Source organism: Chiloscyllium plagiosum, chromosome 25 (genome assembly GCF_004010195.1).
Source record: "Chiloscyllium plagiosum isolate BGI_BamShark_2017 chromosome 25, ASM401019v2, whole genome shotgun sequence".
NCBI lineage: Eukaryota > Metazoa > Chordata > Chondrichthyes > Orectolobiformes > Hemiscylliidae > Chiloscyllium > Chiloscyllium plagiosum.
This window is the reverse complement of record NC_057734.1, coordinates 44,653,102-44,680,244: the sequence shown is the minus strand read 5'-3', so window position 1 is coordinate 44,680,244 and position 27,143 is coordinate 44,653,102. Positions and strand designations below refer to the sequence as shown.

The window sequence follows — 27,143 nt, the reverse complement described above, 5'->3', positions numbered from 1 at the left end:
GTCCCCACGCCTCAGGAAGGACATACTGGCACTGGAGCGTGTCCAGCGGAGATTCACATGGATGATCCCTGGAATGGTAGGTCTAACATATGAGGAACGGCTGAGGATCCTGGGATTGTATTCATTGGAGTTTAGAAGATTAAGGGGAGATCTATTAGAAACTTACAAGATAATACATGGCTTGGAGAGGGTGGACCCTAGGAAATTGTTTCCGTTAGGCGAGGAGACTAGGACCCGTGAACACAGCATTAGAATTAGAGGGGGTAAATTCAGAACAGAAATGTGGAGACATTTCAGCCAGAGAGTGGTGAGCCTGTGGAATTTATTGCCATAGAGTGCAGTGGAGGCTGGGACGCTAACTGTCTTCAAGGCAGAAATTGATAAATTCTTGATGTCACAAGGAATTAAGGGCTACGGGGAGAATGCGGGTAAGTGGAGTTGAAATGCCCATCAGCCATGATTGAATGGCGGAGTGGACTCGATGGGCCGAATGGCCTTACTTCCACTCCTATGTCTTATGGTCTTACATACAGCATTTCTAGAAGCTAACTCGGGTCTTGTCAGCACAGAATGTATAATACCAGCATGAAGTAGAACGTAATACTTTCATGTAGTCATGTGGCCGTCTGTTGTTTCATAAATTAGAGGCTAACTGCATAGTTGCAAAGATATTTTGGGATGGCAAAGGTATTCTGAATGTGACTAAGTATTAAATGTGAGTCCCAGAGGATGGATTTAAGGTGCAATATGTTTTTACAAACTGTTTACTGAGTCTCAGATGAAGCAAGTGATTGCAGAGTCATCATTTTATGGTGTTGATTTATTTCCTAGAACACTCAATGACGAGAATCCTAGCACAGAATCCTACTCATACAGAAAAGAAACAATTTTTGTTGATAAATAAACTAGAAATCACTTTGTTAAAGGACTTGTTATACTCCTTGTTCTACAGCTAAGCAGTTGGCAACTTACACTGTACCCCTGAAATTGAGATTCTCAAAGGTGCTGAAACAATAGGCTTCAATTTCATGAGCAGAACTACAGCATACTTTCAGAGGAAAGAGAATTGTCTAAGATTGACACAGAATCGGATGTTAATTTGTGTATATTAGAACTGATATTGTTGGTGGGGAAGATTTCTTTTATTAATTGTCAAATGTTTGTGTTGATAACTAGAAATCAAGCTGCTTGAGGTAACAAATCAGTCTGGATCTGTTTCAAACAAATGTAAAAGTAACCTGTGAAGAAACTATTTGCTTTACATTTTGAGACAAAATATACAACACCACGATCATATTCTGGGGCTGTTCAAACATTACAGCAAGGTCTGATAGACCCTGAGAAAATAGTAGGACAGTGGTATACAAGCAAAGTACTGCAGATGCTGAAATTTTAAAACTAAACGCACAATGCTGGAGAAACTCCAAAAGATCTTGCAGCATGTGTGAAGAGGGAAAGAGTTAATTTTTTGAGTCCAATATGACCACCTTCAGAACTTTTCTGAAGTTTTGGAATTCAGTATTGAGTGCTTGGTGTTGTAAAATGCCTTAGCAGAAAATGAGGTGTTGTGCTTCGTTGGAACAATGCAGTAGGCCCAAGACAAATATCATGAGAGTAAGGGGGTTTATTGAAGTGGTAAGCAACTGGAATGTTGGAGTCATTCCTATGACTGAGCAAAGATGTTCAAAGAATGGTCATCTAGTTTGTGTTTGGTCTTGCCAGTGTAAAGGAGACCTCATTGAATAGCAGGTTTAGTAGTCTAGATTGAATGAAGTATAGTGTAGGTGAAACATTGCTTCACCAGGAAGCTGTGGTTAGAGCCTTGGAAAATGAAGAAATGAGCAGGGGATTTCATGTCGAAGGTGCCATGGGGTGGGTGAAGACATGTTAGGAGTGATGCAAAAGTGGACCAGGTTGTCGTAGAGGGAATGGTTCCTGCTAAATGCTCACAGTGGAGGGGGGAGAAAGATGTGTTTGGTGATATCCTGCTGGAGGTGTCAGAAGTGGTGGAGGATGATTCTTTGGATGCAAAGATGCATGAGGTGGAAAATGAGGACAAGAGAAACCCTGTTGTTGTGGAAAAGGGGGAAAAGGGTGAGGGCAGAAGTGAGGGAACTGGAATGAACATTGTTGAGGGTCCTGTTAACCAAAGTGGAGTGGGGGGGGCATCCTCAATTGAAGAAAAAGGACATCGTGTCAGAGGCATCTGGTGGAAGGTCCCAAAGTTGGAATAGTTGTGACAGGGGCTGAAAAACTGGGAAAGTGGAATAGAATGCTTGCAAGAAGTAAGATGTGAGGAAGTGTAGTTGAGGTAATTCATAGAAATCATAGAATCCCTACAGTGTGGAAACAGGCCATTGGGCCCAACAAGTTCACACCAACCCTCCGAAGAGTAATCCACCCAGACCCATTCCCCAACCCTATAACTGTACGCTTACCCCTGACTAATGCACCTAACCCACACATCCCTTAATGCTTTGGGAAATTTAGCATGGCCAGTTCACTTAACCTGCACATCTTTGGATTATGGGAGGAAACCCACTCGGCCACTGGGAAGATTTGCAAACTCCACAGAGACAGTCGCTCAAGTCTGGAATTGAACCGGGTCCCTGGTACTGAAGTAGCAATGCTAACTACTGAGCCATCGTGCTGCCCATAATTGTGGAAGTTGATTGGAGGCTTATAATGGATGTTAGAAGTGGACAGCCTATCCCCAAAAATGGAAACAGGAGTTGAGGAAGCTGAGGAATGGGTCAGAGACGGACCAGGTGAGGATGATGTGGCTGGGAAAGCAAGCTTGGGCAAAATACCTTATCCAATACGAGAAGAGAGATAGAAAACAACAAAGGTGTACAAGCCAAAACACTCAAATCAAATTTGAACTGAAACAGAGTCGTATCAAAATTTTAACGCTCTTTCTCTCTTCCCAGATATTGCCAGATCAAGTGGCTTTCTCCAGCATTTTTTGTTTGTTGTAGTAGAACAGGAGAGTTGTATTGCTTGGTGTCTGCTGTTGAAGGCACTTTATCATTGTTAATAAATCTGGCATGAATCTGAAATAGTAGAGATCAAAATGCCATAACAACGGATGACAAAAGCTACTGTGTTGGGTATTGCTGGTGGAATCGAGATGCCATAGCCATTGGTCTAAACTATAATCAAGAGGAATTTCATCTATGATAGACTTTTGCAATGTTTTATGCATCCATTTCAATAACAGACAAAATGTTTTCATTGGCTTCTGTGTGGTCAGGTTGAAATTTTAGGGTGGGCAGTGAATAGTTGTAGTGCATTGTAAATCCTTTGATTGGAGTCTAGCTCTTTAAGTTGGGAAATAGGAAGTGAATGCATTGGGTTGTTTCAAGATGTGAGAGTAGAAAGAGGAGGCAGAATTAAGCTCTGAAGGGAGCTAAAGGAAAATGTCTTGTACTGCTGTACTTTTCTGCTGTGATTTCATTTCACTTTGCCAAGATAATTGAAGATTGCAATTGTTCTCTGTTTCTGCAGTTTCCAGATGTTACTGGCTATGTGGGATTTGCAAACCTTCCCAATCAGGTCCATCGGAAATCAGTGAAGAAAGGATTTGAATTTACGCTGATGGTAGTTGGTATGTTATGCTGCCTATTGAGATTATAATTACAGGTGCATTCTTGTACAGTCTGTTTAATTTTCATTGCTGCTGAGTATTGTTTGAAATAATGATATTCATGAATATTAAGGGAGTTGTGGTAAATCTTAGAAATGTAAAATTTAAAAAAAAATTCAACAGCAGTCGTCGTTTATAAATGTAATTCAGATGTGAATGAGGTGGAGGACAATGCCCATTAACACTCAAATGCTTGACATCTATAAATGCCATTCTTATTTTTGTTGTCATACTTCCCACAGCAACAAACTCTGAAGTGGTTTTGTTGTTGTCTTGAATGGGTGCAGCCATCGGGAAGTGACCATAGAGTGCGTGAGTTTAAAGATGAAATCAATTTTTATATGAATAGAAACCAGTTTTTTAATATCTTTTTATAAGAAATCATGTTATTCATTCATCTCAATTTGCATGTTGAACTAGAATGAACATTAAAACTCCAACCTGCTCTAAATTTCCCATGCACGCACAGAGAGTGAGAGACAGTCAAAACAAAAACTGGGTATAAAGAGTGGAGATTGAACTGCCTTCTCAATCTGTGGTCTCTGTTCATGGATTCTTTTGGTTTATCAGGATGTGCTTTTCTGTGATCCTCCTCCTGCTTTGCAGGAGGTACAGGTTGGTGGGTTGACATTTATAAAGTTCTAGTTTACTAATTAAGAGCCATAGCTTACACCAACTGTAGAGAGAAGAGACCGCTCCTAGCCTTGTAGAGATCTCATTCATACTCTCAAACTGTTCCCTGTCTGGGGGCCAATTACATAATTGGTAGTGTTCTTTAGTCTGAGCCAGGAGGTCTGGGTTGAAGTCCCACCTGTTCCAGGGATGTGTACTATCCTTGGATGGATTGATTAGAAAATAGCTCCATAATTGTATGCAGGTAGAATTGCTTTGAAGTAATGTGACCTATCATCAATCAGCACTTGTTGCTGACCGAAGCTTTATTCGTACACACCCCTTGACTTCAACAAACAACGCTTCCACTCTTCCTTGACAGCAGCTGTGTAAACAACTCTTACAGTGCATCGTCAGGTTACTTTTAAAAAGTGTAGCAGTCCTTCAACAATCCTTGATTTTTAAAACCGTTCTTTTCCCAATTCAGTCCACAATCAAATTTACAGGAAAAAGTAAGATGATACAGTCTTTACATGATAGATTGGTAGGGCTGTTGACACATCTAAGATGTATATTGCTAATAACTGATAGTGGTAAAGTGGAGTGCTAACAGGCCATGTAAGTTTGGTAGCGATTGCTTTCGTCTGCACTGGCCCAGTTGAATGCTGAATTATTGCTGTCACTAATATATCGCTCCTTCATGGTCCTTATTGTTGCTACAAGTAGAATAATTATTAATCTCTATTGTTTGTGTTGATGAAAGCTTAAACCTTGTTCAATCAATAATTTACTACGTTTTAGTAGGTTATTCATGCCATAATTACTATTGAACAACCTCTGGTCCTGACAAATTGCATTCTTTCAGAGAATGTGTAAAAACTATAATTTCCCAACAAGTTACTTTTTGAAAATTTGTAGAAATTAATTCCATACGTATACTATAATTGTTATTTCACATTCTGTGGTGATTTATATTCCTTTTTTTAACTTTGATTCCAGTAGTTAAACACAGCATGCCACCAGTTTCTCCAGGGCAGTAAGGGATGGGTAATGAGTGCTGCTCTTGCTAGTGACACCAGCATCACAGTAAAGAATAAATCAAAACTTTCTACATTGCTGTTTGTGAGAGTTCCTCAGTCTGTTTGCCAGTCAGTCTGATCAGTTGGACAGCCTGTCTGCTTTCTGTTGCGGTGTTAGATGACAAAAGCAACAAATTGAAACATGGAAAAGACAAACTCTATGCTCTGGACTTCACTAAATCTTTGTGGGCAGCTTTGCTTAGTCCGCAGTGAATGTCATTGTTTTGATGTTGGCTGCAAAATCCGGGCCATTATTGATAATTGGGCACGTACACATCTTCTATTTGCATATCTTAATTCATGTTGTTTGAGATTTTAACACACATTCTTTGTTTCTGTAAAAAGTCACATTAACGTTGTTTAAACAATTTTATACTCTGTGTGGTTTCACTGTAGTTGCAATTCTATGGCTGTGTGATGTTTGAGATGTCTTCTCCCTGTTAGTTGCTATCTTGCATTCATGACAAGAACTTTCAAAGGCTATGTATAATGCCATGCGCTTTTTCGTAGTAATTGAAAAATATCATTTATTAGTGATCTTTTTAGCTAATATCAGATTTTGTGTAAGACACCAAAAGTGTTTCTGATTTTACTTTGTAGCAGTCCAAATGATACTGAAAAGTGTCCATAACTTGCTTTTAACTCAGAGCAAATTGAGAGTTATATTCACTTAGTCTTGTGTAATTCAACCATTGTAATTTGAAATATTACATTAGTCAGATTGTTTATAGCTCACTATCACCAGTGTAATGTAGGAGATCTCCATCTGGGATAAAATATTTTAAGTTACCAGAATACAATTTCTGTCACTCTGGTAAATAAATTGAACAGCACCAATTGTTTCTTTCTGTTCATTTATTTTTAATGCCTTTTTCTTTATATTTGTATATAATTTCATTTGCCTTGCATTTTCTCACTATTATTTTGCCATGTTTCTTCTCTCAGGTGAGTCTGGTCTTGGAAAGTCAACATTAATCAACAGCCTGTTCCTCACTGACCTCTACCCTGAGCGCTATGTACCTGGGGCTGCAGGTGAGTCAATTATTGGAGAGTTTCATCAAATTATATCTCTCAAACATGGGAATGGTATCACAATAACAATTTTAAGATCAATATACAACCGTATTAAGATTTAATTGCTGGTTTCTGTTGTGTTAGTAGAAATTGAAACAGACATTCAGAAGTTTTAGTTGGGCCGCTGTGTGGTCTGTGCTCCTTTATGGCTATTTAGGAGATCCATCCTGAAATATGTTTATGTATTGATATATACTGAGGGTTGTATGACAGTCTGTAGTTAAATAGCCAACCTGCTCTTGCAATCTGGGTTCATACTGGCAGAATAGATGTTTGACACTGGAGGGCTACAGGTGAATTACACCTGCACCCCAGCAACAAACTTTTCTCATGAAGGAGAAGTGAAAAGAAAGAATCATTTTGCTGTCAGGAAAGGTTTATAGCTGCAGTGCATTTGGAGTTGCTGTTTGTGGTTTTCCTAAAGTGTTTCAGCCTTGTTTGGATTTATAGGTCAAGGCTGATGAGCTGTCTGTCATGCTGAAATCCTGTTGCTGAGTGTAATGTGATAGCTATAGTACTGGTTATCAAAACTTCTCCATGTGTTTGGAATTAATGTGATCTTTTCAAAATATCATTGTTTTTCTCAGATAATTTGATAATTTCCTGCAGCAAAGGCGTTGTGAGGTAGTGCCATGTTAACTAAACATTTATGTTGGACCCTTTTCCCATATTTCTAAAACTCAAACACCCTCCTCAAAACACAAAAGTGGTGAACATATAATGAACAACAAATATGTAATCAGGTGGGAATAACTTATTCTCCAGAGTAGTGTGATTTACATGTGTACAAATTGATGTGATGATTCAGATAATATTTTGCCTTGAATTTGGCTTATGGTCCCTGATTCCTTTCAGCACACCCTGACTGATATATGAATTTCTTGCAAGTTGCAAATCTGCATGTTTGAGGAATATAGTCTTGATAGGAATATGTTTACATTCATGTGGCTAATGGTAATTTGTAGTTTGCATAAATCAGGATAACACCTGTCTTAACTAATTTCATGTGGAGTTGACCTCAGAACCAACACTTTGCAGGAGAGAGACCATTAGTTTTTTCTCCCCCCCCCCCCCCCTGCCCCCACTTAATTCTTTCATTCCACAGTGCAGGCATGCCAGCCTACACCCAAAATGATTTGAGGATTTGGACACAGTCAAGTATGCGAAGCCACACTTAAATTTAGGAATCAGTGTAACAAAACAGATCATGGTATACTGATTACATATAATTATGTAACTCCCACTTTTCTCAAGTGATTACATTTTTCGCGACAGACAGAAATATAACAGGACCCTGAACACTGCTGCTTATGACTTTAAATCTTTTCCTTCAGAATTAACAAGGAAATAAAAAAGCCATAAGTGTTTAAGAATAGATAAATTTCACCCATAGTACAACGAGCTATAAAGAGCCAAAGAAGGATCTAGCTGATAAATACTTTTCTTTAAGAAAAAGAGTTTGAATTGAGAAAGTTTTATAGGGCAATTCAAGCTAACATAGATGACTATATATTTTTCAGCTTCTCCATTTCACAATATATTTACCTGTTAAAATTAGAAATCAAACATTAAACAAAGTCTTTACTGGTGTGGCTTCCAGAAACTATTGATTTTGGGAGTTACGTAATTATATCATTAGTTGTTTTGAGTAAACTTGGAATGGACTATGTCTAAGCTGGTGAGTTTAGTGTGAACTTTTATTTTCATAGAAAAGATTGAAAGAACAGTCCAAATTGAAGCTTCAACAGTGGAAATTGAGGAGAGGGGTGTGAAACTTCGTCTGACAGTTGTGGACACACCAGGATATGGTGATGCCATTAACAGCCAAGACTGGTAAGTTGCCAGTTACTGAAATAAGATCAGTTAATGAACAAGTTTTTTTTCCCTTGTTTGTGGATGGACTTGTTAAGCAGCTGAAGGTTCACACTCTTCATTTTAATTCAGTGAAGGAGTTGATACCAGCAATGATGTCGTGGAACAGCATTACAAAGTACTTAAATGCAGTAAAGATTGCATTGCAGTAAAGTGAACCACATAGTCAATTGGTTGTGTGAGAAGTTGTTGCTTTTTGTAATGTACTTTTTGTTGTTGAGCACCAAAATTGAATGTGGAAGTGCTTGCGATTTAATGTTTTGAGTGATTGAATCACAGAAATTTACAACACTGAAGGTAGCCGTTCAGGTCACTGTGTGTCTGTGAATGTTGAAAAAGAACTATCCAGCCATATCTCACCTTCCAATTCTTATTTTATAGCCTACTTTCAGGCAGTAAGTACTAGATCCCCACCTTGCAGTGAAAACATTACTCCTCAACTATCCTCTCATCCTTCTATAAAGTATTCTTTGATCCCTGGTTACTGATCACTCTGCTGAAGGAAATGGGTCTTTCATATCCACTCTCTTGGTCCTTCATAATTTAATGCACCCCAAATTTTCTCTTAACCTCTTCTGTTCAAAAGAAAATTGCCTTAATTTATTCAATCTTGCCCCTCAGTGAAAATTCTCCATTCCTGGCAGTATTCTTGTCAAACTCTTTATCTTCTCTGGTGCAATCACATTCTTCCCGTTAGCATGTTGAGCAGAACTGTATGTAGTATTTAAGCTGTAGACTACCTAGTGTTTTAAACTTCTGGCATAAAGGTCTCTGCTGTTATATTCTATGCCTTCGCTCACAAAGAAAATTATCCAGTATGCCACGTAATCACCTGCAGAGATCTGTGGCCATGAACCCTTTGTTCCTTGAAACATCCTACTTTCCCACCAATTGTTTTATATTCCTTTGTCTTGTCTTTTATTCCTAAGTTACCCATTCTTGTGCTTCTTCAGGCTGCTTCCATTTGCCATATCTCTGCTCATTGTAACAGTGCATTGGTTGACCGCAGGAAGGTAACAATAACAAATTAATCGTTCGTGTTATCAGCAAAGCATTTTAAATCAACCCCCAATATAGTCATTGAGATATACTTGTGTTCTGAGGAACCCTGCTGGAAACAACTATTAACTATTACCTTGCTTTTTGCCACCAAAGTAACTTTGGATCCCATTTTATTTACTTGCTCTTGGACCCAGTTTTAATTTTTCAAGATAATTTGCCAGCAAAGCTTAGACAAAATTCAAGTTGATTCCATTTAAATGTGTCATCTCACTGACTTTCCTTGTTAAGCCCCTCAAAAATTCAATCAAGTTAGTCAGATGTGATCTTCCCTCAACAAGTTAAGATAATTGCTTTCCTAAATGCAATAGTTACTGCCGCACAGATTTTTTTTAAACAACAGTAGCAGTGTTTTGATATCACATATCAAACAAGAGAAGGTTGAAAATGAGGATCTGAACTCTGCTGTTTCCTTCCTTGTTTCCATTAAGAGCATGGCATAGATCACCTTAGTCATTTTTCTCTAAGAAAGTACAAAATTAATAGACCAGAAACATAACTTGAAAATTTGGAGAAGATTTGTAGCTCAGGTTGTGGATCAGGTTGTCAGTTTGCTTGCTGAGCTGATGGGTTTCTTTTCAGGTGTTTTGTCACCATGCTAGGTAAAATCATTGAGCCTCCGATGAAGCTTGCTATTTATGTATCTTGGTTTGTAGTGGTGTGTACTATCATTTCTGGTTCTGTTTTCAAGAGGTTGGTAAATGGGGTCCAAATGTAAATATGTGCTAATGGAGTTCTGGTTTGAATATCAGGCCTCTAGGAATTCCTGTGCGTATCCTGTTCCAGGATGGATGCACTGTCCCAGTTGAACTGGTGTCCCTCTTCGTCTGTGTCTATGGATAATAGTGATAGTTGGTCACTAGAACAGTGGTGGTGTCCAGAGATGATACTAAAATATTGCAGTATATCAGGCAAACCACACTTAATTCTGTGTTCTCTTCCAGTCTTCACACTGAGGCACTTTGGAGTCAATATAGAGAGGAGTAGCAAAATTGGTTCAATGGACAACAGGGAGATGGGATGGAAAAATTTGATAATCTCAGCCTTAGAAGAAAGCATTTATAGCATAAAGATTTGAAAATATAATCACTGCTCCAGTGTACTTGTATGTTTGTTCTGAAGAATTGGTCTGTTAAGCCTGTGGGTATTCAAGTCAGTTTTCAAAGATTACATGGTTTCAATACCAGAACATCTGCAGGAACACTCATTATTCTGTGGCCAATTAATTAAATGTGAGGTCCATGCATGTGCAGAATAATAAAAGCTGATTGTGAATTACAGCCTTATTTACGTTCCTGGGTGGGTTTTGAATCCATGATGTCTGTTTAGTATGTTATTGGATTCGTGAAGTAGGATGATGAGAGTATACAAGGTTGACTGTCTTGCAGGCACCTGCAGTAAATTATGAATTTTGCCTTTCCAAATGTAAACTGTCTCTGGAGACTATTTTATTTTATGAATAGTGACCATCAACATTTCAGTCATAATAACAGAGTTTTAGCTGATGAATTTGGAAATATTATCTATGTGCAAGTGTTGTGTATTTTCTACGCAGTGTATTGTTATACAAATATTTGTTTTATACAAAGAATTGTGCGCTCTGCTGAAAAAAAACATTTTGTTGAAGCTTTTCATCTTGCATTCATCAGGATGTTTGCAAGAATACCAATGTAAAGGGAAATGATATTTTATACTCTGATAAGAGTACTTTTTTTAGAAAGTGGACTCTGGAAGATGTGTTGCCATATACCAAGTTAGGTGGTGATTGACAGTTAACTGCCAGGCCTTGTTTAAATTTAAACCTGATAGATTAACTTTGATTGATCAAGGCATTATCCTGAGAAATGAACCAGAGAATGGCATTTGCCTATTTGAGGTTAAAGCAGTCATAGTCTGTAGGTGTTTTGTGTTTGCAAAGAACAGGGCCCTCTTTACTAATATACATAACTTTCAATGTGTGCAAGTGCACTATATTGTGACACTGTTGAGAGTGTGGTGCTGGAAAAATACGACTGGTCAGGCAGCATTCAAGGAGCAGGAGAATTGACATTTCCGGCATTAGCCCTTCCTGATCACCAGCATCTGCAGTCCTCACTTTCTCCTATATTGAGAGTCTGACTAGCAATGTTAAATTAGTTGTCAGCATAATTTCTAACACACTGGTTTGTTTCGGAAAGGTTCAGCTGCAGAATGGCATGTAATCACAGGCTGATTGGGTATGTTCAATATCTTGCCTGTTGCAAATAGCTGAAAGGATATACTGTTTGATGCGATCAGCTAGTCTTTGGGGCTTATGATCTACCAAACTGTATAATAGACATAATGTCCTTATGGCTGAACAGCAACATCCTCTGCTACTGGTTTGTAGCAGTATGCAGTAGCTAGCATAAAACAGCTAGCTTAGTCTGTGGCTAAAACATTTGGAAATATTTTACCATTCCAGAATAATGTGTATTAGCAGTTTTCTGACTAAATGTGACACCTTGATCTTGTTCATGAACCTGTATAATATGCAGTAAGAAATGGCTTTTCAGGGTAGACATTATTTTGTTGGAAGGCTCTGATGCACCCATTTTCAAATTCAAGTTTGCAAGATAACTTCCATTTCCTGATGTGTTAGTTGAGGAATTTGCTGGGGTTGCTCCACAACTGTTAACCAGAGGCCTACAGAGGCAATAAATGTATTGGAATTTCTACAGTTCCACATGCTATAAGACTGGCTTTATCAGCAAGCTGGTAAATAGGACCTGAGCTATTTGCTTACCATTGAAGCTTGATGCAGTAATAGCCTGGGCAAGGCCATTCTGTGAGACAATGGCAACCCTGATCATATTGTATTTCACAGTAAATCTCTCAAATTTGTGAAATGACCTGGTGCCACCACTTTTTAAGGTCTGAAATTTGCCCAGTCACCTCAAAGTAGCATATCTCAAAAATGTGCAGTAGCATAGATCGTTTTCCTTTTCAACCCCTTCCCTCCCCCAATTCCCAAGCAACAGTGCGAGCAGCAAATTATCAGATTATGTAATGCCTCAGCTTACTGCTTGTGGGATTGTACTATGTACAAATTGATTGCTATGAAGGATTTGGGACATTTTAAGAGAATAATTGAATGCTATACGAATGTAACCTTGAGTGCTTTATTTTCAATAGGGACTTGTCCTGCTTAACTTGTCGAAGTTATTATGGCTTCAATCTTCTGAGGGGGGAACCTAAATATAGAAAAATTTAAAATTATGAAAGGAATAGATAAGATAGAAGCAGGGAGGTTGTTCCCACTGGCGGGTGAAGCTAGAACTAGGGGGCATATCCTCAAAATAAGGGGGAGCAGATTTAGGACTGTGCTGAGGCGGAACTTCTTCATGCAAAGGATTGTGAACCTGTGGTACATATTCCTCCAAGTCTTTCCTATTCATGTATTTATCCAAATGTCTTTTAAATGTTGTATTTGTACCCACCACTTCCTCAGGAAGTTCATTCAACACGTGATCCATCGTCTGTGTTTAAAAAAAAATTTCCCCTTAATGTCTTTTTAAAATCTCTCTCCTCCGAGTCTTGCGTCCCCTAGTCTTGAAATCCCCTATCCAGGGAAAAGACAACTATAATTAACCCTATCTATACCCCTCATGCATTCTTAATTCTGGTCTACAGTTTGATTTGACATTAAGTTGTTTCTAGTATTCATAGCTTTTTCTGAAGCACAGGCTGGAGCTTAGGAAACTGAATCACAGTACAATTCCAGATAATGTATGGATGTGCGATGTTTGGGGTTCTCTAGCCTTGTATATGATGATTCAGATATTAGGTATTCAGATTGTGCAAATCCTTTGCGTGAAAGGCAGTTTAAATACATTTCTATTAGATTGCAACACAATGCTAAATTTATCTTTAAATGATTAAATCCACATCTCCCTCTGATTCTAACAATGCAAATTAAACCGAGATGAAGACTGGGAGGAGTGCGCAGTTGGTCATGATCACTGTGAAGCAGACTGGGAGGAGTGCACAGTTGGTCAGGATCACTGTGAAGCAGACTGAGAGGAGTGTGCATTGGGTCAAAAAAAGCGGAGTGGACTCGATGGGCCGAATGGCCTTACTTCCGCTCCTGTGTCTTATGTCTTATGGTCTTAAGCCTTAGTTTGGATGGGTTTGACAAATAACATGTCGTATTGAGACAACTGGCTTCATTGCAATATTTCAGAAGTATTGCCCATTAAATTCTGGAACGATTTCATTCGTTGGAGTCTGATAGGGGAGTAACTACTAAGTTCCCACTTGCTGCCAGGATCACAGGTTTAGGGCAACAGTAGCTTTGATTGCCAGCTCAATTTGCGAATCACTGGGAAAAGCGAGCTGGAGGAGTATCAGAGGGTTAGGTCCTTGACTACTTGTCTAGCTGGGATGCAAGAACTGTCTGTGAAACTTAGAAAGGAAGCAGGCATGAGGATCATTTTCTGAGTTTGAAGCCAGTTAGTCAAGCTGTTGCTGACTTGACTTGAGAAATATGTAGTGGATTGAAATTTATTGAAAGCGGTTTCTTTCATTGATTCAGCATAAATTAAACTAGCTTGTTGGTTTCTAATTGGCCTCAGCTCACTAGAGTATTTACCAGTCAACCTGCTGGAACTTAGGTCAAATGCAGCTAAAAATGTGTGTGACTAAGGATTTCACTGTTCTGAACCCAGGTTGCGCTATCCGATATGAATGGTTATTGAACAATAGAGGATCGTGAAGAACTATGGAGGCGTTCATATCTCCGAGATTGAGCATATCTAGTGCTATTTAAATGTTTGTGATGTATACCTACATGGGTTATCGTCTAGCTCCCAATAAAACAAGATACCAACTGCAAATAATGTTGTCTTCCCTCCCTGTATCCCAGTTTTAGCACTGGTCTTTACTATATTTGATCCTTTTTTGCAGTTTTCCCTAACCAAGATAAGTAAGTCCCATACCATTGGTATATTTTGTTCTGTTGAAGGATTTCCTGATGTCTGGCTCTTTTTCTTCCTCAGATTTTCATTAAAAATAGAGGGGGTGAATGTCTAGAGAGGGAATATTCTGTTTTATGCTCCTGTGTATTTTTGTTTTAAAAATACATATTTGTTTTTTTTTTAAAAGTAGAATTTAAAATTTGCAGTCCCAACAGAGAACAGCACATCAGCTTTCAGGCCAGAGCAGCTGCAGTGATATTTCTTCCCCATTTTCAGGGAGGCTAAATATTTGATCATTGAGAGAGTAAATCTGAAGCTGTCTGTGCTGGAATTCTCCTGGTATTGAACATGTAGCAGAACACAGCTATTAACATGTGTTTTGAGTTTGGGTGTGTCTGAATTGTAGCCAGAACATGATAAAAAAAATGTGACCTCACTCTGCACACAACTGATCAAAGCTGCTTCAGGATGCAGGTGGCTCCTTCCCCATTGGTGTTTTTGGTGGCAGTACTCCAGTGGAACTCAAAGTAATGGCCTGTATTAGATCTGTAAATTTGTTTTTATTCTAAAACACATTGTCTCTCTTTGCTCCATGTTTTCCTAACAGCACTGTTTTTTTTTAAAGTTGAGATTTAGTTCCACGGATGCTGGAGACCCTCCAGTACATTGCTCAAGCGACTATGTATGAACTTATAATATATATGAACTGACTGTGGAATGTAGTTGGAATATTGCAATTGAATCTGATCAGATTGTTGTGTGAAATATGTACATGGGCACAAATGTTCTTTTGAGGATAGGTTACTAAATAGTAAGCAGCAATCTGTGCCTTTTTTGAATCCAATTGTTTCTGCTTTTTGAACAAATAACAAAGAAAATTTACAGAACAGGGACAGGCCCTTTGGCCCTCCAAGCCTGAGCCAATCCAAATCCACTGTCTAAACCTGTCGTCCAATTCCTAAGCATCTGTATCCCTCTGTTCCCCACCCACTCATGCATCTGTCCAGATGCATCTTAAATGAATATACCATGTCTGCTTCTAGTACCACTGCTGGCAACGCATTCCAGATACCCACCACCCTCTGTGTAAAGTACATGCCGCGTGTATCCCCCTTAAACTTTACACCTGTCACCTTGAAAGTGTGACCTCTCGTTATTGAATCCCTCTCCCTGGGAAAAAGCTTATTTCTATCTACCCTATCTAGGGCCTATTTCCACACTGTAAGTAATCTAATCTAATCTAATACCCTTCATGATTTTGTAAACCTCAATCAGGTTTCCCCTTAACACCTTTTTTCTAATGAAAACAAACCTAACCTACTCAACCTCTCTCTCAACTTGAGTTCAGTGAAATATGTAGTGTTGTATTTTGTTATATCCTGACCATATTCTGATAGATATTGAAAATATTATATACTTATAAAAAAAGTCTCTGCCTACTGTTGAAAAATGTGGTTTGTCCATTGTTTAAAATTTGCAATATTTAGGAAATCAACTGTTGATCTTTATGTTCAAACATGAAGGCTTGTGTTAGAATGCACTAGGGCTTAAAGGGTTGAATTAAAGTCCGGTTGCATAAATGTGATTTCCATTCTTGATTTTCCAAGGTTACAGGTGACAGATTTGAGATGTGTGGCATGTTGAAATAATTTGATTAGGTGCGTACAGAGAAACCCTGCGGTTTGAAGTCTTCTCGAACAAGGCAATATAATCAGAAAATTGGATCAGCATCTTTTGGAAGTGAAATCAGCAGACTGTCTTTCACTTAGTAGAAATGTGAAAATCTTTTCCCTTTATTACAGTTTTTATTACAAAAGGGTATTGGGGAATACAGAGCAAAATGTGCCAATATACTTTAGGTACAGATCAACCATGATCGAATTAAATGACTTGGAGATGCCGGTGTTGGACTGGGGTATACAAAGTTAAAAATCACACAACACCAGGTTATAGTCCAACAGATTTATGTGGAAGCACTAGCTTTCGGAGCACTGCTCCTTCATCAGGTGAATGTGCACAACCACCTGATGAAGGAGCAGCGCTCTGAAAGCTAGTGCTTCCAGATAAACCTGTTGGACTATCACCTGGTCTTGTGTGATTTTTAACTAGTTAAATGACAAGCTTGAGGTTGGCTAATGTGGTGCCAGCCTTTAAGAAAGGTAAAGGACAAGCCAGGGAACTATAGACCAGTGAGCCTGACCTCGGTGGTGGGCAGGTTGTTGGAGGGAATCCTGAGGGACAGGATGTGCATGTATTTGGAAGGGCAAAGACTAATTAGGGATAGTCAACATGGCTTTGTGTGGCAAACCATGTTTCACAAACTTGATTGAGTTTTTTGAAGAAGTAACAGAGGATTGATGTGGGCAGAGCAATGGATGAGATCTATCTGGACTTCAGTAAGGCGTTCGGCAAGGTTCCCCAAGGGAGACTGGTTAGCAAGGTTAGATCTCATGGAATACACGGAGAACTAGCCATTTGGATATAGGACTGGCTCAAAGGTAGGAGACAGAGCGTGGTGGTTGAGGGTTGCTTTTCAGACTGGAGGCCTGTGACCAGTAGAGTGCCACAAGGATTGGTGCTGGGTCCAATACTTTTCATCATTTATGTAAATGGTTTGGATGTGAGCGTAAGAGGTATATTAGTAAGTTTGCAGATGACAGCAAAATTGGAGGTGTAGTGGACAGCGAAGAAGGTTACCTCAGATTACAACAGGGTCTTGACCAGATGGGCCAACGGGCTGAGAAGTGGCAGATGGAGTTTAATTCAGATAAATGTGAGGTGCTGCATTTTGGGAAAACAAATCTTAGCAGGACTTGTACCCTAAATGGTAAGGTCCTCGACAGTGTGGCTGAACAAAGAGACCTTGGAGTGCAGGTTCGTAGCTCCTTGAAAATGGAATTGCAGGTAGATAGGATAGTGAAGAAGGCGTTTGGTATGCTTTCCTTTATTGGTCAGAGTATTGAGTACAGGAGTTGGGGGTCATATTGCAGCTGTGCAGGACATTGGTTAGGCCACTTTTGGAATATTGCGTGCACTTCTGGTCTCCTTCCTATCAGATGTTGTGAAACTTTGAAAGAGTTCAGAAGAGACTTAGAAGGATGTTGCGAGGGTTGGAGGATTTGAGCTATAAGGAGAGGCTGAAATGGCTGAGGCTGTTTTCCCTGGAGTGTTGGAGGCTGAGGGGTGACCTTTACGGAGGTGTATAAAATCATGAAGGGCATGGGTAGCATAAATAGACATGATCTTTTCCCTGGGGTTGGGAGTCCAGAACTAGAGGGCATAGGTTTAGGATGAGAGGGGAAAGATGCAAAGAGACCTACGAGGCAACGTTTTCACAAAGCGGGTGGAACGTGTATGGAGTGAGCTGCCAGAGGAAGTGGAGGAGGCTAGTACAATTGCGACATTGAAAAAGCATCTGGATGGGTATATGAATAGGAAGGGTTTGGAGCACTGTGGGCCGCGTGCTGGCAAGTGGGACTAGATTGGGTAAGGATATCTGGTCGGCATGGATGAGTTGGAGCGAAGGGTCTGTTTCCGTGCTGTACAACTCTATGGCTCTGTGACATTGGTGAGCAAGATGAGTTTTTCCAACAATCGACAGTGGATTCACGATCATTATTAGACTCTTTCTTTCAGATTTTACTGAGTTCAAATTAGCCATCTGCTGTGGCAGGATTTGAACCTGGGTCCCCAGAACATTAGCTGGGTCTCTGGATTAACAACCTAACGACAATACCACGAGGCTATTGCCACTCTTGCATTGTATCAGAATACTTTAGGTAAATGAATCAATACGTTGTTTTTCTTGTGTGTTAATTTCCTTTGCTTCCACTCTGAAGACCATTAAAATCCATGTATCTTCCCCTAGAGTAATTCATTTTGCTTTTGGCTCATCTGAAGTCAAGCTCTCCAGTAGTAATTTCACCGTGAATTGTAATGGTCATTCAAGCTTTATGAAGTTTGCTAAACTTGTATTTACAGCTTAACTGTATTTTACTCCTATTGGGCTGCTGAGAAAGCAACATCAATGGAGAAATCAATGATTTGCAATACTGCTTTCCCTGCTGTAATATGTTGTAATTTGTCCTGATGCGGTTGCATACCAGCCCTGTATGCTGCTACCTTTTGTGGTTAGTTACACAAATATTCCGCTCTGAATTAACAATCTTAATGCCAATATCACTCAGCTATTGACACCCTTGCATTGCATCAGATACTTTAGGTAAATGAATCAATTCGTTGTTTTGCTAGCGTATTAATTTCCTTTGCTTCCACTCCGAGACCAAGTTTGCATTCTTTATACTATATTTCTATCTCTGATGGTAGCTAGCTGTTGACCATGGTTCAGTGGTAGCACTTTCTTTTCGGAGTTCAAAAGAAGCACATGGGCTTCAGACTGACTTCAGCATATACTCTAGGCTAACACTCCATGTTGAATGCTACATACTGAGTGCTGGTTTTCAGGTAAAATATTAAACTGAGGAGCTGTCTCTCCTTTTTGATATAAAGATCTTAGCGTGTGATTTTAAAGACAAGTGAGGGATTTCTTCCATGGCCAATATTTATCTCTCAAACTGATTATCTTTTAGTTATCATTAATGTATGTTGGCATATGCTGTGCTTAAATTGGCTGCCATATTTCTGACATTCAAATAGAGATTACACTTCCAAGATACTTAAGTGGCTGTAATTCACTTTGGGATATCCTGAGAATCTTGAATGGTATTTTATAAATGCCAGTTACTTATTTCTCTGGTGATGTACTCAGTCTGCCAGCAATGAATTACCAAGGTAAAGTTTGAGATGTTGATCTGATAATTAAATGTCTATTCCTAAAAGAAATTCAGTGTTAAGGATCAAATTGCGAAACTGTACTGTTATAAGGGTTGGAGAAAGTAAGTACTACTTGTGCTGGAAGTCGGATAATATGTGGGCTGGAAGAGCATAGCAGGTCAGACAACATCAGAGGAGCAGGAAAGCTGACGACCTGAAAGACCTGACCTGAAACATCGGCGTTCCCGCTTCTCCGATATTGTTTGACCTGTTGTGCTTTTCCAGCCCACATTTTATCAACTCTTACAAGGATTAGCTGCTAGATATATAATATTGTGACAAATCTTTCTTTTTTGTAAGCATTCTTATTGTGTTGCAGGAGTCAGCAATCTGTGAGATTAAAATATTCAAGGGGCTGTTATTCTTGGCTGCTCAAAAGTATTATTTACATGCAATTCTGCCTAGAAAAGGGACTGGACCAGTTTCAAAGTTTTCATTAGGTCACTCAGGCCAGTTCAAGGGTCACTGCAGAATTCAAAGGTTACTGGACTGAAACTAGGAATCAGTATGTGCATAGGTGAAAGTGAGGACTGTAGGTTCAGGAGATCAGAGTGGAAGAGAGTGGTGCAGGAAAAGCACAGCCGGTCAGGCAGGTCTGATGAACAGGAAAATCAACGTTTCAGGGTATAAACCCTGATGAAGGGCTTGTGCCTGAAATGTCAATTCATCAGTTTGTGCATGTGCATTTGTGTGAGTGAGAGAGCGTAGACTGCTGGGAAGGCAACTGAATTGCACAAGTTCTGTGTAGGAGACCCATTAAGAAGTCTGCAGTGCAGTAGATGTTAGCGTCAGCAGTCCGGAGAAGTCCTGGGAGCTGTGGTGGCTCTGGGGTAGGGGTTGAAAAGCCCACAAGCATTATTTGCTTGATGCAACTGAAAGTTTAGTGCTTAGACAAAATGATAGAGGGGAGCTTAGACCCAGGAAAGAAGGATGTTCAGTCAGGACAAAAGCAGTCATTAAAACAGTCCATGACAGATCAATTCTTCCAAGAGGGTTTCAAGGCTACATCAGCAAAAGTGAGGAACTGTAATTCCTTGTGAAGTTTAATGAAATTTGACAATCCCCCATGTCTTTAATATCTCAGGGGATTGCTAATCAATCTGTGTGATATGTCTTGATTTCATTTGCTATTTAATATGTTGTGGCATGTTTAATTACAGTTGATAAAATATATCTCCCACATTCTGGGTGTTAGAATAAAAATTATACATCTATTGTAGATTGTATGCATATTCTAACTTGTATAGGAATGTTTATTGTTTATTCAAACTGTGAAACCTGGTAGTTTTATTCTTTTAGTATGCCTTTTGGATCTCTTGTGCTGTCTACTTTTAACAAAAAAAATTACTGATCCTTAATTAGATAATATAACTTTAGCTGTAAGGTCTAGGATTGTAGCAGTATATATATCATATACTCTCAACTTTAAGGGCAAACCTTACAAAGCTGCTGAAGGTGAAAAATGCCATCACCTCAGAGTGCACTGCAGGAAATCCTAAACTGCTTATACAGTTTGAGGCTATTCATTTCAGTGGATGGGAAAGTGTGGAATATGTGCACTTCAACAATAAAGGCTCCATTCCAGAAGTACTAATCAGAATTTTTTCTCCATTCATATCAAAACTACAATACTCTGGCTGTGTTTTGTACATTTTGTTTTCTGGTTGGATGTCATTGGATGCTTGGAAAGTATTGGAAACTTGACAGTGAATTTGCACATAACAAGATTCACAAGCAGTCACTATCTAAATGATCAGATAATCTGTTTTATAACTGTGCTGATGCAGTGAGTAAATATTGGGGAGGATTCCCTTAATGTCTATTTTGTTATTCAGCCAAGTATTTTGCATCTCTCTGAGCTCATTTCTCATTTCTCCGTTTAATTTCGTCTGTCAGGTGTCTGCCCATTTGGCTAACTTGTTAATGCCCCATAGCATCATCCTCATAATTCACCATTCTCCCTAACTTAGTATCATCTGCAAATTTAGAGATTTTGCCCTAAATATCCATCTTCAAATCGTTTATGTAAATCAGAAAAAACAGGGGTCCCAACACTGATCCCAAATATACAAATCCACACTGCTACCTCATCAAAGAACTGGGTTAAATTTGTCAGACATGACCTGCCCTTGACAAAGTCTTGTTGACTGTTTAGTGCTAACTTATTGTTCTCTAAGTGTATATTTACCTTATCCTGTTTTATGGCCTCCTTCAGTTTTCTCACTATTCGTGTCAAGCTGACAGGTCTGTAATTTCTTGGGATTTCCTTTGCCCCTTTCTTAAACAATAGTATCACATTTGCAATTCTGCAGTCCCCCGGGCATAATCTTCTGTTCAGAGAAACCTGGAAAATTCCTGCCAATGGCTGTGCGATATGTTCTCTTATCTCTCTCCGGCAAACTAGAATGCATCTCATCCTAGTGCCTGGCAACCTCTCTATCAGGCATGCTGCCTGCATTCTTTGCATTATCTATCCCTGAACTGCTTAACTACTCAATGTCAACATTTTGAGCTGGGCCAATGTCACCATTTTCTATTTGGTAAAGACACGTGCAAAGTAATCATTTAGTACCTCTGCCATATCCTTCGTGTTAGTGAGTAGCTAATCTTGCTTGGTTTCTTATAGGCTCCACTCTATCCTTCACTCATCTTCTTTTACTACTAATGTTTGAAGAACATTTTATTTTTTGTTTAATGTAGCTGACTATCCATTCCTCATTTTTCCTCTTCACCTTCCTTATTCCAGCTTTAGCTTCCCTTCTGTATTTGAAATGCTCTTCCTAATTTCTGCTGCTATTATTATTCTGGTATGCATCATATGCTTCCTTTTTCTTCCTTATTTTCTCATCAGTATCCTTAGTCATCCGGGGTACTCCAGCTTTGGATACCTCATATTTGATTCTCATGGGTTTTATCGAGCTTGCACCTTCTCTATCTTTTGAAAGTTGCCTATTTTTCTTTCTTTGTTTTATCCACCAAAATGCGTTTACAATCCACCTGTCGCAGTTCAACTTTTACACCCCTAATATCTTGGATCTTAATCCTTGACTAATTTAGAAAAGGATAAAATCAATGTTAACCCTTATTATACCTCAATTGCTATTTCCCAAATGCTTCCCCATACTGACTATTTCAACTTATGATTTGGACACTGTAAATTTTTGCCATAAATTCTGTGTTAGGGTTGAGCCCTCCATTATCACCTGATTAAGGAGCGTCGCTCCGAAAGCTAGTGTGCTTCCAATTAAACCTGTTGGACTATAACCTGGTGTTGTGTGATTTTTAACTTATTTCAACTTAGCTTGCCTCATTTCCTGGGTCCAGATAAGACACAGCTGTCTCTCTGGTAAGACTGGAAATGGGTTGTTCCAGAAAGTTATTCTACAAACATTGTAGGAATTTCTCCCTTTCTGTGCCCTACTGTACCTTTCTCTCGGTCTACCATCGGGTAATTCAAGTCACCAACTATCACGTCCCTACTTGTCTTTCAGATTTCAATAATCTGCCTACAAATGCTCTCTTCTACTGTTTGGAGGTCTATAATGAATACCCAATAAGATCACTGTTCCCCTCCTGTTTTTCACCTCCAACCACATAGATTCAAATTCAGGAACTGCATCTTGTTCGAGGGCAATGACGCTATCTTTGACCAAGTCTGCTACACGACCTCCTTTTTCACCCACTCTGTTTCTACTAAAAGCCTTATCTGGCTTGATTAAGTCCTGTTCTACTTGAGGCCCATTTCTGTCAATGCTATTTCATATTCCCCAGAACAATTTCTGCTTCCAGTTCCCCAATTTGTTCATGCACTCCATGTATTTACAAACATACAATTTAACCCTGTCCTTTATCTCCCTCTTGCCAATGGGAAAGAGACCATTTCTTTGTTCACTGTCAGCATTCGAGCCTTCGCTCACTTCCTTTTGCCCATTCGTCACCACGTCTCTTTTTGTCCCTCTGGTATTTCCAAAACTAGGCCCATTAGTGAATCCATCCTGCCTTAAGTTTAAATCCATCCCCACTATACTATTTACTCAGTCAAGAGGTGAGCTCCATTTCTGCTCCGATGAAACTCACCTCTTCTGAACAGTTTCTCATTTCCCAAAGGTGATTCCTGTGTGCCACAAATCCGTCCCTTCCACACCATCCCTCAAGCCACACATTTACCTCCCTGATCTGTCTTTGACTAAATGGCAAAGCTTTTGGTACAGGTAATTCTGAGATTACTAGTCTGGAGCTCCTGTTTTTGATCCTGAAATTGATCCTGTAAATCATCCAAGCTGTTATTAGTTCCCATATGAACCGTGACCACTGGTTGTTTAGCCTTCTTTTCCAGACATTCTGTTATTTCCTGAACCCTTGAACATAGAACATTACAGCGCAGTACAGGCCCTTCAGCCCTCGATGTTGTGCCGACCTGTGGCACCAATCTAAAGCCCATCTAGCCATCTATTCCATTCTTGGCCATATGCCTATCCAATGACCATTTAAATGCTCTTAAAGTTGGCGAGTCTACTGCTGTTGCAGGCAGTCCTTTCCATGCCCCTACCACACTGAGTAAAGAAACTACCTCTGATATCTCCCCTCAATTTAAGGTCATGTCCCCTCGTGCTAGCCATCACCACCAAGAAAAATGGCTCTCACTGGTCCCACCTATCTACCCCTCTGATTATCTTATATGCCTCAATTAAGTCACCTCTTAACCTTCTTTCTGACAGAAATAGCCTCAAGTTTCCTCAACCTTTCCTTGTAAGACCTTCTCCCCCATACCAGGTAACATCCTAGTAATGACTTGGACCCAGAAGGCAACAGATCGCTGCAAGCTAGACTATCTATCCCTCAAACTATTGAGTCAACCATTACTACCACCTTTCTAATCTGCCTGCCAGTTTGCTTCTCTTTTCTCAAGGAGAAGTAGTCTCATGCACCACGGTACTGTGCTCCCATGAGTCATCCATCCCTAACTCAGTCGGGTCGGTTTGTAAATAGGCATTTAAGATTTCATGCCTGTTAGACAGCTCCAAGAAGCCCTGGGTATCCTGGACCTGCAAACAGTAAATGAGATGTTCTGTGAATGCAACAACAATATATTAAAGTCACAGAACTATACCACAGACTTGTGAAACATTTACCATTGTTTTAAGAAGTCATCAACAATGTTTCTAACAAAGAGATTATGACTCCCCTCCATTTGTAATTCAGCCACACTGTTCTGTTGAAGTTTCCTTTCCTTTGCAGATTTTTAGATGATCTGGGACTACTTAAACTATTTGCAGAATACTCTGTTATGTATAATATGATTTTTGTCTGCTTAAGAATGCATTTGCTAATTTCTTTAAATGCAGTGTCATCACTTGCATGATGAATTTAAATTTGGGGTTACAGTGAGGGGCCTTGTAGTGTAAATTTTTAAAGGAAGATTGAAATGTAATAGTTGGGAAAAACAACTTTTTTGAATTCCCAGCTATGAAGGTTTGGGTTGCTTTTATGCATTTAGAAACTAAAGTGCTTGTAGCAATTTTTCTTGCAAGTATGACTTATTGTTATATGCACCAATTGTTTTTTGGACATGCTCCCCTGAGGAAATCATGCTGGTGAGCGAATTAGTGCAAATATCCTGAGTAATTGTGTATGGATTTTGCCCTGTATCATGTCAGGATTCCTGTAATTCCCAGCCAAATGCATTATGTTGTCAGTTTGAGAAATAGTCGCCTGTCTGCCGACTCCAACTGTTGGATACGAGAGACTGGCCTTTTGCTGTTCACCACACCGTCTGGGAGAATTTCAGTAGACTACTACAACTCTTGTAGTGCTACGTTCTAATACCCAGTCTGTGTCTACCTTTTCACTTTGACCCTATTGAATTTTGCCCGTGTGTTTCCTCCCATGGGACAGTTAACTCAGTAGTGTGAGTAAGTCATCACAATGAATTCTCTTCCTTTCAATTGTGCTGCCCTATAGAAATTTTCACCAAGGGGTGTGTATCACTCATTTCATATATAAAGCACAAACTTGAGGCCCGATGAAGTCATTGTGGCCTTTATCGTTTGCTGAGACTGTGGGACCTTGTCACATATGTTTGCACTGTGAATGTGGAGTTGGTAGTCACGGGATTGGAATGTTCTCCTTGTTCCCAGGTTACTGAGTGGTATTTTCCATGAATTCATTTCCACCAATAGGAATGGGAATTGAAAAGAAAGCATTATAAAAATGTTGGGGGATTGTTCCTGCATTTTGAGAAACAACATCACACCGTAGTCTCTTACTGACTGATATCCTATAATAATGGAGGCATTTGATCCATTGTGCCTGTACATATTCTGAGAGTCATAGTCATAGAGTTGTACAGCATGGAAACAGACCCTTTAGTCCAACTGTTCCATGCCAAACATAATCCCAAACTAAACTGGTCCTTATCTGTATTGGCTATAACACAATTCTGAGCTGAAAATGTGTTGCTGGAAAAGAGCAGCAGGTCAGGCAGCATCCAGGGAACAGGAGAATCGACATTTCGGGCGATTCTCCTGTTCCCTGGATGCTGCCTGACCTGCGCTTTTCCAGCAACACATTTTCAGCTCTGATCTCCAGCATCTGCAGACCTCACTTTCTCCTATAACACAATTCTGGCCCCATTAGTTTAAATGGCGCAGCTATTGCACGATTTTTTTATTACACAAGAACGGAACTATTGTGTTATATTCGAACTGACTGTACCATGAACTCTATCTATACCTCTCATATTAGTCCAACTTACCTGCTCTTTCTCCAGTCCTACAAATTTTTTCATTCAAATCTTTGTCCAAGTTGCTGTAAAATCAAGCCTTTTGCTCCCTAAGCTGGGTGATAGCTCAGTAAGTATGTATTATTCATTGCCATACTGCTGAACTGTAGGGATAAAATAATTTATCTCCCAATTTGGCAGGGGTGTGCATGTGACCGGCAGAATGTGACTTCCCTCTGAATTGTAACACTTCGGTGATTCTTTAGTTGACAGTGGAGTGAAATTGACTTAATTTCACCTTGACTGGTGGAAGGATGTCAAGAGGTTAAGTGTGAATCCTGCTTATGATGTCCTACAAGCACAAATATCTGAGACACTATTCATGGGTGGTTGCCATGTTTGGTTGCCAGACTAATACTTACACAGTGACATGTATGTAAAGAGTTCAGAACTTGGTGAGGTATCATGAGTGCACAATCCCTGCATAGTGGTACTTGAGCATGAATGTCTGGCCCCTTTAGAGAGGGAAAGGTCTGAAGATGAGAGAATTTGGATGTCATGTGATAGTTTCTCCTCCTAGAAGCGAAAACAACAGAAGAGTCATAGTCATAGAAATGTACAGAACGGAAACCGATCCTTCAGTCCAACCCGTCCATGCCGACCAAATATCCCAACCCAATCTCGTACCACTTGCCAGCACCTGGTCCATATCCCTCTAAACCCTTCCTATTCATATACCCATCCACGCGGCTTTTAAATGTTGCAATTGTACGAGCCTCCACCACTTCCTCTGGCAGCCCATTCCGCACACGCACCACCCTCTGTTTGGAAAATTGCCCCTTAGGTCTCTTTTATATCTTTCCCCAGTCATCCTCAATGTCTGTCCTCTAGTTCTGGACTCCCCGACCCCAGGGAAAAAAACCTTGTCTATTTACCCTGTCCATGCCCCTCATGATTTTAAAAAACTCCCAGGTCACTGACGCTCAAGGGAAAACAATTCTTTTCAACCTCTCCCTATAGCTCAAATCCTCCAACCCTCGCAACATCTTTTCTGAACCCTTTCAAGTTTCGCAACATCTTTCCGATAGGAAGGAGACCAGAATTGCATGCAATATTCCAACAGTGGCCTAACCAATGTCCTGTATAGCCGCAACATGACCTCCCAACTCCTGTACTCAATACTCTGACCAATAAAGGAAAGCATACCAAACGCCGCCTTCACTATCCTGTCTACCTGTGACTCCACTTTCAAGGAGCTACGAACCTGCACTCCAAGGTTTCTTTGTTCAGCAACACTCCCTAGGACCTTACCA

At 39.8% G+C, this 27,143-nt stretch overlaps 1 protein-coding gene across 1 annotated transcript in view; it reads left to right on the top strand.

The window, feature by feature from the left end:
• Positions 1-27,143, top strand: part of zgc:63587 (uncharacterized protein LOC393431 homolog) — a 139,062-nt gene that overhangs the window by 24,209 nt on the left and 87,710 nt on the right. The window contains exons 4-6 of the mRNA XM_043716054.1: positions 3,508-3,607; positions 6,283-6,369; positions 8,121-8,244. Coding sequence (XP_043571989.1) covers positions 3,508-3,607; positions 6,283-6,369; positions 8,121-8,244 — 311 coding nt within the window. The remainder of the gene's footprint in view (positions 1-3,507; positions 3,608-6,282; positions 6,370-8,120; positions 8,245-27,143) is intronic.